Source organism: Anomaloglossus baeobatrachus, unplaced genomic scaffold, assembly GCF_048569485.1.
Source record: "Anomaloglossus baeobatrachus isolate aAnoBae1 unplaced genomic scaffold, aAnoBae1.hap1 Scaffold_86, whole genome shotgun sequence".
NCBI classification, from domain to species: domain Eukaryota; kingdom Metazoa; phylum Chordata; class Amphibia; order Anura; family Aromobatidae; genus Anomaloglossus; species Anomaloglossus baeobatrachus.
In genome coordinates, this window is record NW_027445250.1 from 185,001 (window position 1) to 199,117 (window position 14,117).

Genomic DNA, 14,117 nt, shown 5'->3' on the forward strand with positions numbered 1-14,117 from the left:
CCGGTGCTCTGGATGATATATCGGTCAGTGTCTGCGGGAGGAGCTCAGGGCTGACCCAAATGGTCCTGGCCCCCCCCTTCCTCAGGGCTGACCGAAATGGTCCTGCCCCCCCCCCCTTCCTCAGGGCTGACCCAAATGGTCCTGGCCCCCCCCCCCCTTCCTCAGGGCTGACCCAAATGGTCCTGGCCCCCCCCCCTTCCTCAGGGCTGACCCAAATGGTCCTGGCCCCCCCCCTTCCTCAGGGCTGACCCAAATGGTCCTGGCCCCCCCCTTCCTCAGGGCTGACCCAAATGGTCCTGGCCCCCCCCTTCCTCGGGGCTGACCGAAATGGTCCTGGCCCCCCCCCTTCCTCAGGGCTGACCGAAATGGTCCTGGCCCCCCCCTTCCTCAGGGCTGACCGAAATGGTCCTGCCCCCCCCCTTCCTCAGGGCTGACCGAAATGGTCCTGGCCCCCCCCCCTTCCTCAGGGCTGACCCAAATGGTCCTGGCCCCCCCCCTTCCTCAGGGCTGACCCAAATGGTCCTGGCCCCCCCCCCTTCCTCAGGGCTGACCCAAATGGTCCTGGCCCCCCCCTTCCTCAGGGCTGACCCTTATGGTCCTGGGCCCCCCCCTCCTCAGGGCTGACCCTTATGGTCCTGGGCCCCCCCTCCTCAGGGCTGACCCTTATGGTCCGGGGCCCCCCTCCTCAGGGCTGACCCTTATGGTCCGGGGCCCCCCCTCCTCAGAGCTGACCCTTATGGTCCTGGGCCCCCCCTCCTCAGGGCTGACCCTTATGGTCCGGGGCCCCCCTCCTGTACAGACCCTCGGCACACAACTGCATTGACCACCACACATGTCGCATAATATCCCAATGTTTCCTCTTTTAGAAAATCCCAGAACAGAGCATCATCCTACTCCATGCCTGTGCCCACAATCCCACCGGTGTGGACCCCCGGAAGGAGCAGTGGAAGGAGCTGGCTGCGGTTGTCAAGGTTTGGCTCTGTGTATTTCTGGTGTGACTGCTGGTGCTGGCTGTTCGTTTACATTTACGTGCCTCTGGGCGCCTCGCTGCCCCCCCCCCCTCCCCTTCCCCCCGTGGCCTTCTCTGGGCGCCTCGCTGCCCCCCCCTCCCCTTCCCCCTGTGGCCTTCTCTGGGCGCCTCGCTGCCCCCTTCCTCCCCGTGGCATCCTCTGGGTGCCTCGCTGCCCCCCCCCCCCCTCCCCTTCCCCCCGTGGCCTTCTCTGGGCGCCTTGCTGCCCCCTTCCTCCCCGTGGCATCCTCTGGGCGCCTCGCTGCAAACCCCCCCCCGTGGCCTCCTCTGGGCGCCTCGCTGCAACCCCCCCCCCCCCCGTGGCCTCCTCCTGCACTTATTTGTCATCTGAAAAAAGAGAGAGAGGGCGCTCCTGTGTGGGATCTTAATGTACCGAGGTCTGTACAATGTGAGGTGCACACTCACCTGATAGTGTTGTACGTCAGGTACAACACTGATAGTGGTATTGAAGGGGGACCGCAAGTTCACCGCTCCTTGTCAGCAGGGATCCCGTCCTCCTGACTCCGCAGGACTCTGCTCACACGATCGGGGTTTCCACGTGCAGTGTGCAGCCGCCGGACCGGCGTCTGATAGCAGCTCCTCCTCCGGGTCGGATGGTCCCGTGATCACAGATGCGGTGATTCCCCAGCCCCTGGTGTTAGATTCAAACGGATAGTACGATCCTGCTCTGGCTGCAGCAGCCCCGAGAGCTCCCATAGGGAGATAAAGATGAAAAAAAAAATGCACGGTTTCGCTGCGCTGCTCAGAAAGGTAGTGATAAGGTTATTTGGGATGTAGATTTATTAATTATTTACATGCCACTACGCGTTTCGGGGGTACAACCTCCCCCTTCCTCAGGTAGCAGTAAAATGCAGGAAAATCAAATCTTAAATACACAAACTGGATGAAGAGAAAAAAAAAAAAAGAATCCTTATTCCCTTAATCAGATTGAATCCCCATCGGGGTGGGATCATTCAGACAATTAGTTGATTAGGAAGGCTCTCCCCTAGAAGATACCGATCTTATCCATTCATAAAAAGACAATGGTATATACGGGTTTACAAAAAACACCAATACATAATGAAATAAAATGTGCATTAAAAACATTGATAAAAGACAATAAATGTGCATTTTGCCTCCATTTGGTGCAATGCATGTGTGATGCCATATTGGCAATATGGGGAGTGACTAAAAAACAGGAAGGTTACTGTTAGGTAAAAAAGCGAGGATATAAAATCAATATAGAGACCCAACTGATTTTCCATGTGAATTTTCATAAAAAAGACTGTTTTGGATAAAAAAATCTTTCGGAAAGATTAAAAAGCTATATATGTAAAAAAAAATTGGAAAGGAACTTTTGATAAAAATGTTGTTCCCCATCGGAGACTAAATTAAATTATTTGACTGGAGCTGACATACCAATATACGTTAAAAATAGGGTAAATTCATATGGAGAAAATTATATGGAGAAAATTATAATTAGTTAGTATAAGAATATAAAAGGGGTAAAATGGAGGATTGGAAAAGGAAGGAAACATGAATCCAAAAGATGGAAAGAGGAAAAAAAAATAAATGAATAAATATGAAACCAAAAAAGGGGAAGGAAAATGAAAAAAAAAAAAAAAAAAATGAGAAAAAAGGTCCAAGAGAGAGTAAAAAAAAAAAAAAAAAAAAGAGGAAAATGAAAACAGTTTGAAACCAAAATAGGAAAAAAAAAAAAAAAAGGGAAAAAAAGAGGAAAATGAAACCAAAGGAGGGAGAGAAAAAAAAAAGGAAAAAAATGAAACCAAAATAGGGAATACAAAAAAAAAAAAGAGGTATAATAAATAGTTCATTCCCTATGCAACAATGTGGGGATTGGGTGGTTAAATATTGAATTAATGATTTTCAAATATGAGTTTTCAAATTAAGGTTTTTTCTGTAATGGTATTCTGATCCCTCTTATTTAGACCTATTTTACTCGCTCCGTCATTATATTTAGACCTTCAGGATGTAGGCCTAAACTAGCCACCCTACATCCTGAAGGTCTAAATATAATGACGGAGCGAGTAAAATAGGTCTAAATAAGAGGGATCAGAATACCATTACAGAAAAAACCTTAATTTGAAAACTCATATTTGAAAATCATTAATTCAATATTTAACCACCCAATCCCCACATTGTTGCATAGGGAATGAACTATTTATTATACCTCTTTTTTTTTTTTTTGTATTCCCTATTTTGGTTTCATTTTTTTCCTTTTTTTTTTTTCTCTCCCTCCTTTGGTTTCATTTTCCTCTTTTTTTTCTTTTCCCTATTTTGGTTTCAAACTGTTTTCATTTTCCTCCTTTTTTTTTTTTTTTTTTTTTTTTTCTTTTTCCTTTTTTTTTGGTTTCATATTTATTCATTTATTTATTTTTTTTTTTCCTCTTTCCATCTTTTGGATTCATGTTTCCTTCCTTTTCCAATCCTCCATTTTACCCCTTTTATATTCTTATACTAACTAATTATAATTTTCTCCATATAATTTTCTCCATATGAATTTACCCTTTCTTCGGCGCTCCATTGGGAGACCCAGACGATTGAGTGTATAGCACTGCCTCCGGAGGCCACACAAAGCATTACACTAAAAAGTGTAAGGCCCCTCCCCTTCTGGCTATACACCCCCAGTGGGATCACTGGCTCACCAGTTTTCTGCTTTGTGCGAAGGAGGTCAGACATCCACGCATAGCTCCACTGTTTAGTCAGCAGTAGCTGCTGACTCTATCGGATGGAAGAAAAGAGGGCCCATATGGGGCCCCCAGCATGCTCCCTTCTCACCCCACTTGCGGTTTGTAAGGTTGAGGTACCCATTGCGGGTACGGAGGCTGGAGCCCACATGCTGTTTTCCTTCCCCATCCCCCTGAGGGGCTCTGTGGAAGTGGGATCTTACCGGCCCCCAAACCCTGAGGCCGAGCTCCATCCACAGACCCAGAGACCCTGCTGGAGGAGCTGAGTACAGTCAGGGACAAGGCCCTGCAACGTTCAGGTACTCTGTGTCCCCGCACAGACAGGCCACGCACACTCCAGGCTTGCTGGGTGTGCTAGTGCGCCGGGGGCACTAGCGCTGCGCGCTTGGGTTAGAGTCACTGCAGCTTAGCTGAGTGATTTTATGTCTTGGGAACTACCGCGCCGACCGCTCCGGGAGCGGCGGCGCCGCTGGGACTTGTAGTGCGCCGGGGACTCGCGCTGCCCGCGCTTTTACGGCGGCAGCGCTCATAAATCTAGTCCCCGGCTTTTGCGGCCTAGCTCTGCTTCGTTCCCGCCCCCACCCTGTCAATCAGGGAAAGGGAGAGACGCTGTTCTATAGCCAGCGCCGAGGGCTGGAGCCTTATTTACATGCTCCAGCCCTCTCACTGGGCACAGTGGGGACGCAAGTTTCCCGCTCTTGGTCTCAACACGCCCAGGGCCCGCCCCCCCCTCCACAGGACGCCGGCAGCCATTCCTGCATGCAGTCTGGCTGGAGAACGGACACAGGCTCTGGGGGACTCAGACTAGGGATTTCTGGCGACCACACACCCGCGTTTATGCGGGCGGTAAGCTGCACATAAGTGCTGGCCCCACTAGTGCCACAGTGTTATTTGGTGCATTTTTTCCCTGTACCATATATATTTATATTGCACTGTACAGTCGCTTCTTGGCTTATACCCTCATTGCTCTGAGGAGACAACAACATGTCATCCGCAAAACGCAAGGGTGCCAAGGCACAGGCGGTACGCACTGCTTGTGCCGCTTGTGGGGCTGATCTACCGGCAGGTTCCAATGACCCCCATTGTGTGCAATGTTCAATCCCTGTGCCACTTCGGCAGCCAGAGTCTATGGTAGTAGTGGCCCAGGCAGAGACGCCTGTGAACCCTGCCCCGGTGACGGGGACAGAATTTGCAGTTTTTGCTGATAAGAGGTCTGTGACTATGACAAAAATCCTGGAGACCTTGCAGTCCAGGCCAGTTTCTCAGACCATGGACACTGCTGTGTCTATGCTCCCCGGTCCCCCTCAGTTGGAACTAATCCGTACTTCAAGGGGGTCCCAGGCATCACAGGCTGAGGACTCTGACTCGGATGACAGTCCCAGGCAGCCTAAGCGGGCTCGCTGGGAAAGACCCTCCACGTCCTCACACTGCTCAGGGTCTCAGCGAGACGAGGCTCTGTATGAGGATACAGAGGTGGGTGATCAGGAATCTAATCCTGACACCGCTCTCAACCTGGATACCCCTGATGGTGACGCTATGGTAAATGACCTTATAGCGGCCATCAATAGACTGTTGGATATTTCTCCCCCAGCCCCTTCAGCAGAGGAGGCAGCTGCACAGCAGGAGAAGTTCCATTTCCGGTATCCTAAGCGTAAACTGAGTACTTTTCTGGACCACTCTGACTTCAGAGAATCAGTCCAGAAACATCATGCTTATCCAGACAAGCGTTTTTCTAAACGCCTTAAGGATACACTGTCACAAACCACCGGGGGGGTCACTCAGAAATTCCCCGCGCTGGCTACCAGTACGTCACAATCGGGGGGTAACAAGTGGGGGTCACCCCTCCTTTATACCTCCCGACCGACAGACAGAGCACGTGACGCGCTCTCTAGCGCCCCTCTTATAGTCAGGCCAATTATGGAATTGCCCGACAATAAGCAAGGAGGCCGCTATACTACTTATGCCGATTATTGAAGGGTCCCCGGTGAGAGTAAGGTATATATTCCCCCGACCTCCGCGGGCGGAATATATAAAATCTCCCCGAATCTCACTGGCCTCCCCACAATAATCCTTGGCACAATTCGCTGCCACCAACCGATTTACGGTAACTATTAGCCGAACACACAGACGTGGGATTCAAGATCGAGATAACAGAACAGCCCAAGATTAATTATATAATTTAATCAGCCTAAAGCACACTAGAAACTACAATATATACAATAGGGGATCTACAGAATATACATATGTCAGAGTACAGTTACAGTCAAAGCATGGGTTACAAACAGGCATACACAGTTCCAGCAGTTACCTTGTGCGTCTGGCCACAGGGGGGCGCTGTACCCAGGTTTCTAGGATCCTTCCCACAGATGTTTCCTACACGTGCCCCCAGCGAGAAGAACCCTGGAAAATGGCCGAAGTAGGGTTATCAACCTGGGCAGATCCAGGTCCCCTCCTACCTTAGTGACCTCACAGGGAGCACTGCTCCACCCCTGGCTTGAGTTATGGACAAAATCCACACAGGGGATATGGCCATAACTTTGCCTGGGAGCGTCGTAGGCGGACGCCAATGCTCTCATTGTGACAGTTATGAATTTAGCTACAGAACGAGGGGACTCATGACCTGTCTGCCAGTTCCCCATTGGCTGATATCACGCCTGGGGCATTTCCCAATGTCCTGCTCCCATAAAAAGGGTGTGCCGGCATCGTCCGCATGCGGAGACACCATTTTTATGGTTGCCATATTTATCGGAAATATGGCTTGCGAGATATGAACCATTTTTTACTGGAGTCGTTCTGTCTGCTAGTTCCATAGCCTTGCTAATGAGATACAACTCTTGTTACAGGGTGACGGCAGGGAGTCATCCTGTGTCCATTGTTCCCACACCACCTCATCTCCATATCACAGGACATGGCCATGGAGGTGTAAGTGGAACACTGAGAACAAGAAGGGAGGGGGCACTGCCAGGGAGTGATGAGGGATTATGACTGGAGTCATAATTCACCTTCATATCCCGGGATTTGCCTCACATACACGTTATCCCTTTCCCCCTGACGTGGTCAAACGCTGGACCCAGTGTCCAAAGGTGGACCCCCCAATCTCCAGGCTTGCGGCTAGATCCATAGTTGCAGTGGAAGATGGGGCTTCACTTAAAGATGCCAATGACAGACAGATGGACCTTTGGTTAAAGTCTGTCTATGAAGCTATCGGCGCGTCGTTTGCTCCAGCATTCGCGGCCGTGTGGGCACTCCAAGCTATTTCAGCTGGCCTGGCACAGGTGGACTCTATCATACGTCCAGCAGTGCCGCGAGTAGCGTCCCTAACCTCGCAAATGTCTGCGTTTGCGACTTACGCTATCAACGCTGTCCTGGACTCTACGAGCCGTACCTCAATGGCGTCTGCCAACTCTGTGGTTTTGCGCAGAGCCTTGTGGTTAAAGGAATGGAAAGCAGATTCTGCTTCCAAGAAATGTTTAACCAGCTTGCCATTATCTGTAGATAGACTGTTTGGTGAGCAATTGGCTGAGATCATTAAACAATCCAAGGGTAAGGACTCCTCCTTACCCCAGCCCAGATCAAGCAAACCTCAACAGAGGAAGTGGCAGTCGAGGTTTCGGTCCTTTCGAGGCTCCAGCAAGACCCAATTCTCCTCGTCCAAAGGGACTCAGAAGGAGCAAAGGAGCTCAGATTCCTGGCGGGCTCATTCACGCCCCAAGAAAACAACCGGAGGAACCGCTTCCAAGGCGGCTGCCTCATGACTTTCGGCCTCATCCCTCCGCATCCTCGGTCGGTGGCAGGCTCTCCCGCTTTTGCGACATTTGGCTGCCACAGGTCAAAGACCGGTGGGTAGCAGACATTTTGTCTCACGGGTACAGGATAGAATTCAGTTCTCATCCTCCGCCTCGGTTCTTCAGAACCTCCCCACATCCCGACCGAGCAAATGACCTTCTGCAGGCGGTGTGCTCACTAAGAGCAGAAGGAGTGGTGATCCCTGTTCCTCTGCAGGAACAAGGGCAAGGTTTTTACTCCAATCTCTTCGTGGTTCCAAAAAAGGACGGCTCGTTCCGTCCTGTTCTGGACCTAAAGCTGCTCAACAAGCATGTGAACGCCAGGCGGTTCCGGATGGAATCCCTCCGCTCTGTCATTGCCTCAATGTCTCAAGGAGATTTCCTTGCATCAATAGACATCAAAGATGCTTATCTCCACGTGCCGATTGCTACAGAGCACCAACGTTTTCTACGTTTCGTGATAGGAGACGACCATCTCCAGTTCGTAGCTCTGCCATTTGGTCTGGCGACAGCCCCACGGGTTTTCACCAAGGTCATGGCGGCAGTGGAAGCAGTCTTGCATTCTCAGGGACACTCGGTGATCCCTTACTTGGACGATCTACTTGTCAAAGCACCCTCTCAAGAGGCATGCCAACACAGCCTGAATGTTGCGCTGGAGACTCTCCAGATTTTCGGGTGGATCATCAACTTTTCAAAGTCAAACCTGGCACCGACTCAATCACTAACGTATCTTGGCATGGAGTTTCATACTCTCTCAGCGATAGTGAAGCTTCCGCTGGACAAGCAGCGGTCTCTACAGACAGGGGTGCAGTCTCTCCTTCAGGGTCAGTCGCACCCCTTAAGGCGCCTCATGCACTTCCTAGGGAAGATGGTGGCGGCAATGGAGGCAGTCCCGTTCGCGCAGTTTCATCTGCGTCCACTTCAATGGGACATTCTCCGCCAATGGGACGGGAAGACAACTTCCCTAGACAGGAAAGTCTCCCTTTCTCAGACGGCCAAGGATTCTCTGCTATGGTGGCTTCTTCCCACCTCATTATCGCAGGGAAGATCATTCCTGCCCCCATCCTGGGCAGTGGTCACGACAGACGCGAGTCTGTCAGGGTGGGGAGCAGTTTTTCTCCACCACAGGGCTCAGGGTACGTGGACTCAGCAGGAGTCCACCCTTCAGATCAATGTTCTGGAGATCAGGGCAGTGTATCTTGCCCTATTAGCCTTCCAGCAGTGGCTGGAAGGAAAGCAGATCCGAATTCAGTCGGACAACTCCACAGCGGTGGCATACATCAACCACCAAGGAGGGACACGCAGTCCGCAAGCCTTCCAGGAAGTCCGGCGGATTCTGATGTGGGTAGAGGAAAGAGCATCCACCATATCAGCAGTCCACATCCCGGGCGTAGAAAACTGGGAAGCAGACTTCCTCAGTCGCCAGGGCATGGACGCAGGGGAATGGTCCCTTCACCCGGACGTGTTTCAGGAAATCTGCCGCCGCTGGGGGGTGCCGGACGTCGACCTAATGGGGTCTCGGCACAACAACAAGGTCCCGACCTTCATAGCGCGGTCTCGCGATCAAAGAGCTCTGGCGGCAGACGCCTTAGTGCAAGATTGGTCGCAGTTCCGGCTCCCTTATGTGTTTCCACCTCTGGCACTTTTGCCCAGAGTGTTACGCAAGATCGGATCCGATTGCGGCCGCGTCATACTCGTCGCCCCAGACTGGCCGAGGAGGTCGTGGTACCCGGATCTGTGGCATCTCACGGTCGGCCAACCGTGGGCACTACCAGACCGTCCAGACTTACTGTCCCAAGGGCCGTTTTTCCATCGGAATTCTGCGGCCCTGAACCTGACTGTGTGGCCATTGAGTCCTGGATCCTAGCGTCTTCAGGATTATCCCAAGGGGTCGTGGCCACCATGAGACAGGCTAGGAAGTCCACTTCTGCTAAGATCTACCACAGAACGTGGAAGATTTTCTTATCCTGGTGCTCTGCACAAGGAGTATCTCCCTGGCCATTCGCGTTACCTGTCTTTCTTTCCTTCCTGCAATCTGGGTTGGAAAAGGGCTTGTCGCTCGGCTCCCTTAAAGGGCAAGTCTCGGCACTATCCGTGTTTTTTCAGAAGCGTCTAGCACGACTTTCTCAGTTGCGCACGTTCCTGCAGGGGGTTTGTCATATCGTACCTCCGTACAGGCGGCCGTTAGATCCGTGGGATCTAAACAAGGTCCTTGTTGCTCTCCAGAAGCCGCCCTTCGAGCCTCTGAGGGATGTGTCACTTTCTCGACTCTCACAGAAAGTGGCCTTTCTGGTAGCGGTCACGTCTCTTCGGAGAGTGTCCGAACTAGCAGCGCTGTCATCCAAGGCTCCTTTCCTGGTGTTCCACCAGGACAAGGTAGTGCTGCGCCCCATTCAGGAGTTTCTCCCTAAGGTGGTATCCTCTTTTCATCTTAATCAGGATATCTCCTTGCCTTCCTTTTATCCGTATGCAGTTCATCGGTATGAAAAGGATTTACATTTGTTGGATCTGGTGAGAGCACTCAGAATCTACATTTCCCGCACGGCGCCCCTGCGCCGCTCGGATGCACTCTTTGTCCTTGTCGCTGGTAAGCGCAAAGGGTCGCAGGCTTCTAAGGCCACCCTGGCTCGATGGATCAAAGAACCAATTCTTGAAGCCTACCGTTCTGCTCGGCTTCCGGTTCCATCAGGGCTGAAGGCCCATTCTACCAGAGCCGTGGGTGCGTCCTGGGCATTACGACACCAGGCTACGGCTCAACAGGTGTGCCAGGCAGCTACCTGGTCGAGTCTGCACACTTTCACCAAACATTATCAGGTGCATACCTATGCTTCGGCGGACGCCAGCCTAGGTAGAAGAGTCCTGCAGGCGGCGGTTGCCTCCATGTAGGGAAGGGCTGTTTTGCAGCTCTAACATGAGGTATTCTTTACCCACCCAGGGACAGCTTTTGGACGTCCCAATCGTCTGGGTCTCCCAATGGAGCGCCGAAGAAGAAGGGAATTTTGTTACTTACCGTAAATTCCTTTTCTTCTAGCTCCTATTGGGAGACCCAGCACCCGCCCTGTTGTCCTTCGGGATTTTTGGTTGTTTTTCGGGTACACATGTTGTTCATGTTGAATGGTTTTCAGTTCTCCGACGTTACTTCGGAGTGAATTTGTCTAAACCAGTTCTTGGCTTTCCTCCTTCTTGCTTTTGCACTAAAACTGGTGAGCCAGTGATCCCACTGGGGGTGTATAGCCAGAAGGGGAGGGGCCTTACACTTTTTAGTGTAATGCTTTGTGTGGCCTCCGGAGGCAGTGCTATACACCCCAATCGTCTGGGTCTCCCAATAGGAGCTAGAAGAAAAGGAATTTACGGTAAGTAACAAAATTCCCTTCATTTTTAACGTATATTGGTATGTCAGCTCCAGTCAAATAATTTAATTTAGTCTCCGATGGGGAACAACATTTTTATCAAAAGTTCCTTTCCAATTTTTTTTTTTTACATATATAGCTTTTTAATCTTTCCGAAAGAATTTTTTTATCCAAAACAGTCTTTTTTATGAAAATTCACATGGAAAATCAGTTGGGTCTCTATATTGATTTTATATCCTCGCTTTTTTACCTAACAGTAACCTTCCTGTTTTTTAGTCACTCCCCATATTGCCAATATGGCATCACACATGCATTGCACCAAATGGAGGCAAAATGCACATTTATTGTCTTTTATCAATGTTTTTAATGCACATTTTATTTCATTATGTATTGGTGTTTTTTGTAAACCCGTATATACCATTGTCTTTTTATGAATGCAAAAGATCGGTATCTTCTAGGGGAGAGCCTTCCTAATCAACTAATTGTCTGAATGATCCCACCCCGATGGGGATTCAATCTGATTAAGGGAATAAGGATTCTCTTTTTTTTTTTCTCTTCATCCAGTTTGTGTATTTAAGATTTGATTTTCCTGCATTTTACTGCTACCTGAGGAAGGGGGAGGTTGTACCCCCGAAACGCGTAGTGGCATGTAAATAATTAATAAATCTACATCCCAAATAACCTTATCACTACCTTTCTGAGCAGCGCAGCGAAACCGTGCATTTTTTTTTTTTTCCTTGCTTATTTGTCATCTGTTATTTCAGAGCCGCCGCCTCTTCCCGTTCTTTGACATGGCGTACCAAGGCTTTGCCAGCGGAGACACAGACAGAGATGCGTGGGCCGTGCGCCATTTTATCCAGGAAGGTCTCAATATTGTGGTGTCTCAGTCTTATGCGAAGAACATGGGCTTATACGGTAAGGACCAGTGAGGTGGTAGGGGGGCTTCCTCGGCCGGCGGTGGTAGGGGGGCTTCCTCGGCCGGCGGTGGTAGGGGGGCTTCCTCGGCCGGCGGTGGTAGGGGGGCTTCCTCGGCCGGCGGTGGTAGGGGGGCTTCCTCGGCCGGCGGTGGTAGGGGGGCTTCCTCGGCCGGCGGTGGTAGGGGGGCTTCCTCGGCCGGCGGTGGTAGGGGGGCTTCCTCGGCCGGCGGTGGTAGGGGGGCTTCCTCGGCCGGCGGTGGTAGGGGGGCTTCCTCGGCCGGCGGTGGTAGGGGGGCTTCCTCGGCCGGCGGTGGTAGGGGGGCTTCCTCGGCCGGCGGTGGTAGGGGGGCTTCCTCGGCCGGTGGTCCTGGCGTGTGACCGGTGTGTGCCCTCTCCTCCAGGTGAGCGTGTCGGGGCTTTCACGGTGGTTTGCAGTGACGCTGATGAAGCCAAGAGAGTGGAGTCTCAGCTGAAGATCCTCATCCGTCCCATGTACAGTAACCCGCCACTGAATGGAGCCAGAATAGCAGCCGCCATCCTGACGCAGCCGGACCTCCGCAGCGAGTGGTAATGGGGACAGTCTGGAGATGTGGAGACCCCGCTCTCCAGGCCCCGTATAAAACCTTCCTCTCTTTAGGCTGCAGGAGGTGAAGGGAATGGCGACCCGGATCATCAGCATGAGGGAGCAGCTGGTGTCCAACCTGAAGAAGGAGGGCTCCATCCACAGCTGGCAGCACATCAGCGACCAGATCGGCATGTTCTGCTTCACCGGCCTACGCCCTGAGCAGGTGAGGACGGACGCCGGGCATTAGGGGCCGCCGGGAGCCTGTGGCTTGGGGGGCTGCACTCTAGGGGGCTTCAGCCCGCTCTGATACTGCGCACAGCTGATATTCTGTTACCTTGTATTTGGTCCGGGCAGATTTTCAACACTTTAATGATGAATGTCTCCAGTTACTCCCGGAGCAGCACACGGGGGTCCGGGGTCTTTACAGGACAAGACTCTTGTATTCATTCATGTTCTCTTCCTGCAGGTGGAGCGTCTCACCAAGGAGTTCTCCATCTACATGACCAAAGATGGCCGCATCTCTGTCGCCGGCGTCACATCAGGGAACGTTGGGTATCTTGCACATGCCATCCACCAAGTCACCAAGTGAGAAGAGTGGACCTGCTCACCCTGCGGACGTTGTTGGACTTTCTCCGGTGGTGGTCCCGCTCTCCCTGCAGGGGTGGTCGGGACTCTCTCCGGTGGTGGTCCCGTTCTCCCTGTGGGGTGGTCGGGGCTCTCTCCGGTGGTGATCCCGCTCTCCCTGCAGGGGTGGTCGGGACTCTCTCCGGTGGTGGTCCCGTTCTCCCTGCGGGGTGGTCGGGACTCTCTCCGGTGGTGGTCCCGCTCTCCCTGCAGGGGTGGTCGGGACTCTCTCCGGTGGTGGTCCCGTTCTCCCTGTGGGGTGGTCGGGACTCTCTCCGGTGGTGGTCCCGCTCTCCCTGCAGGGGTGGTCGGGGCTCTCTCCGGTGGTGGTCCCGCTCTCCCTGCGGGGTGGTCGGGGCTCTCTCCGGTGGTGGTCCCGTTCTCCCTGCGGGGTGGTCGGGGCTCTCTCCGGTGGTGATCCCGCTCTCCCTGCGGCGTGGTCGGGACTCTCTCCGGTGGTGGTCCCGCTCTCCCTGCAGGGGTGGTCGGGACTCTCTCCGGTGGTGGTCCCGCTCTCCCTGCAGGGGTGGTCGGGACTCTCTCCGGTGGTGGTCCCGCTCTCCCTGCAGGGGTGGTCGGGACTCTCTCCGGTGGTGGTCCCGCTCTCCCTGCAGGGGTGGTCGGGACTCTCTCTCCGGTGGTGGTTCCGCTCCCCCTGCGGGCGTGGTCGGGACTCTTTCTGGTGGTGATCCCGCTCCACCTGCAGGGGTGGTCGGGGCTCTCTCCGGTGGTGGTCCCGCTCTCCCTGCGGGCGTGGTCGGGACTCTCCCACCTCGCTGTATTTCCTTTAGCACTTTGTTAGTGACCGCGGTTTAGTCTCGCCCTCCATGAGCAGCGATCGGACTCCAGTCACTGTCGGCCGGTGCTTGGATGCCTCCCCCGTTACTGTCCATCACTTCTTGGCTGCCGGGGCTGAGGCTCTGAATGTAAACAATAAAGTCCATATTGTCAGTTTCTTCTGTCTCTTGTGTTCAGTCTGGGGGCGACTGCTGCTCCCACAATTACTGACATATCCAGCCATGATGTCCACTGTGACCGGCTCCTCCGGCGTGGTGCGTGGATGCAGGTCTCCCTCCATGTTGTTGTGATAACTGTTGGGTTGGAGGGAAGGAATCGTTCCCCAAAGATTGCAACCCCAAAACCCAGATGTTACTGGGGT

General features: G+C 52.8%; 1 protein-coding gene across 1 annotated transcript in view; it reads left to right on the forward strand.

Moving 5' to 3' along the window:
- The window catches only part of GOT2 (glutamic-oxaloacetic transaminase 2), a 34,723-nt gene extending 20,810 nt beyond the window's left edge, over nt 1-13,913 (forward strand). Inside the window, 6 exon segments of the mRNA XM_075333548.1 lie at nt 1-23; nt 867-971; nt 11,617-11,767; nt 12,171-12,336; nt 12,407-12,557; nt 12,801-13,913. The exon segment at nt 1-23 is cut by the window's left edge and continues 139 nt beyond it. Coding sequence (XP_075189663.1) covers nt 1-23; nt 867-971; nt 11,617-11,767; nt 12,171-12,336; nt 12,407-12,557; nt 12,801-12,923 — 719 coding nt within the window. The 3' untranslated portion in view covers nt 12,924-13,913.
- The last annotated feature ends 204 nt before the right edge of the window (nt 13,914-14,117 follow it).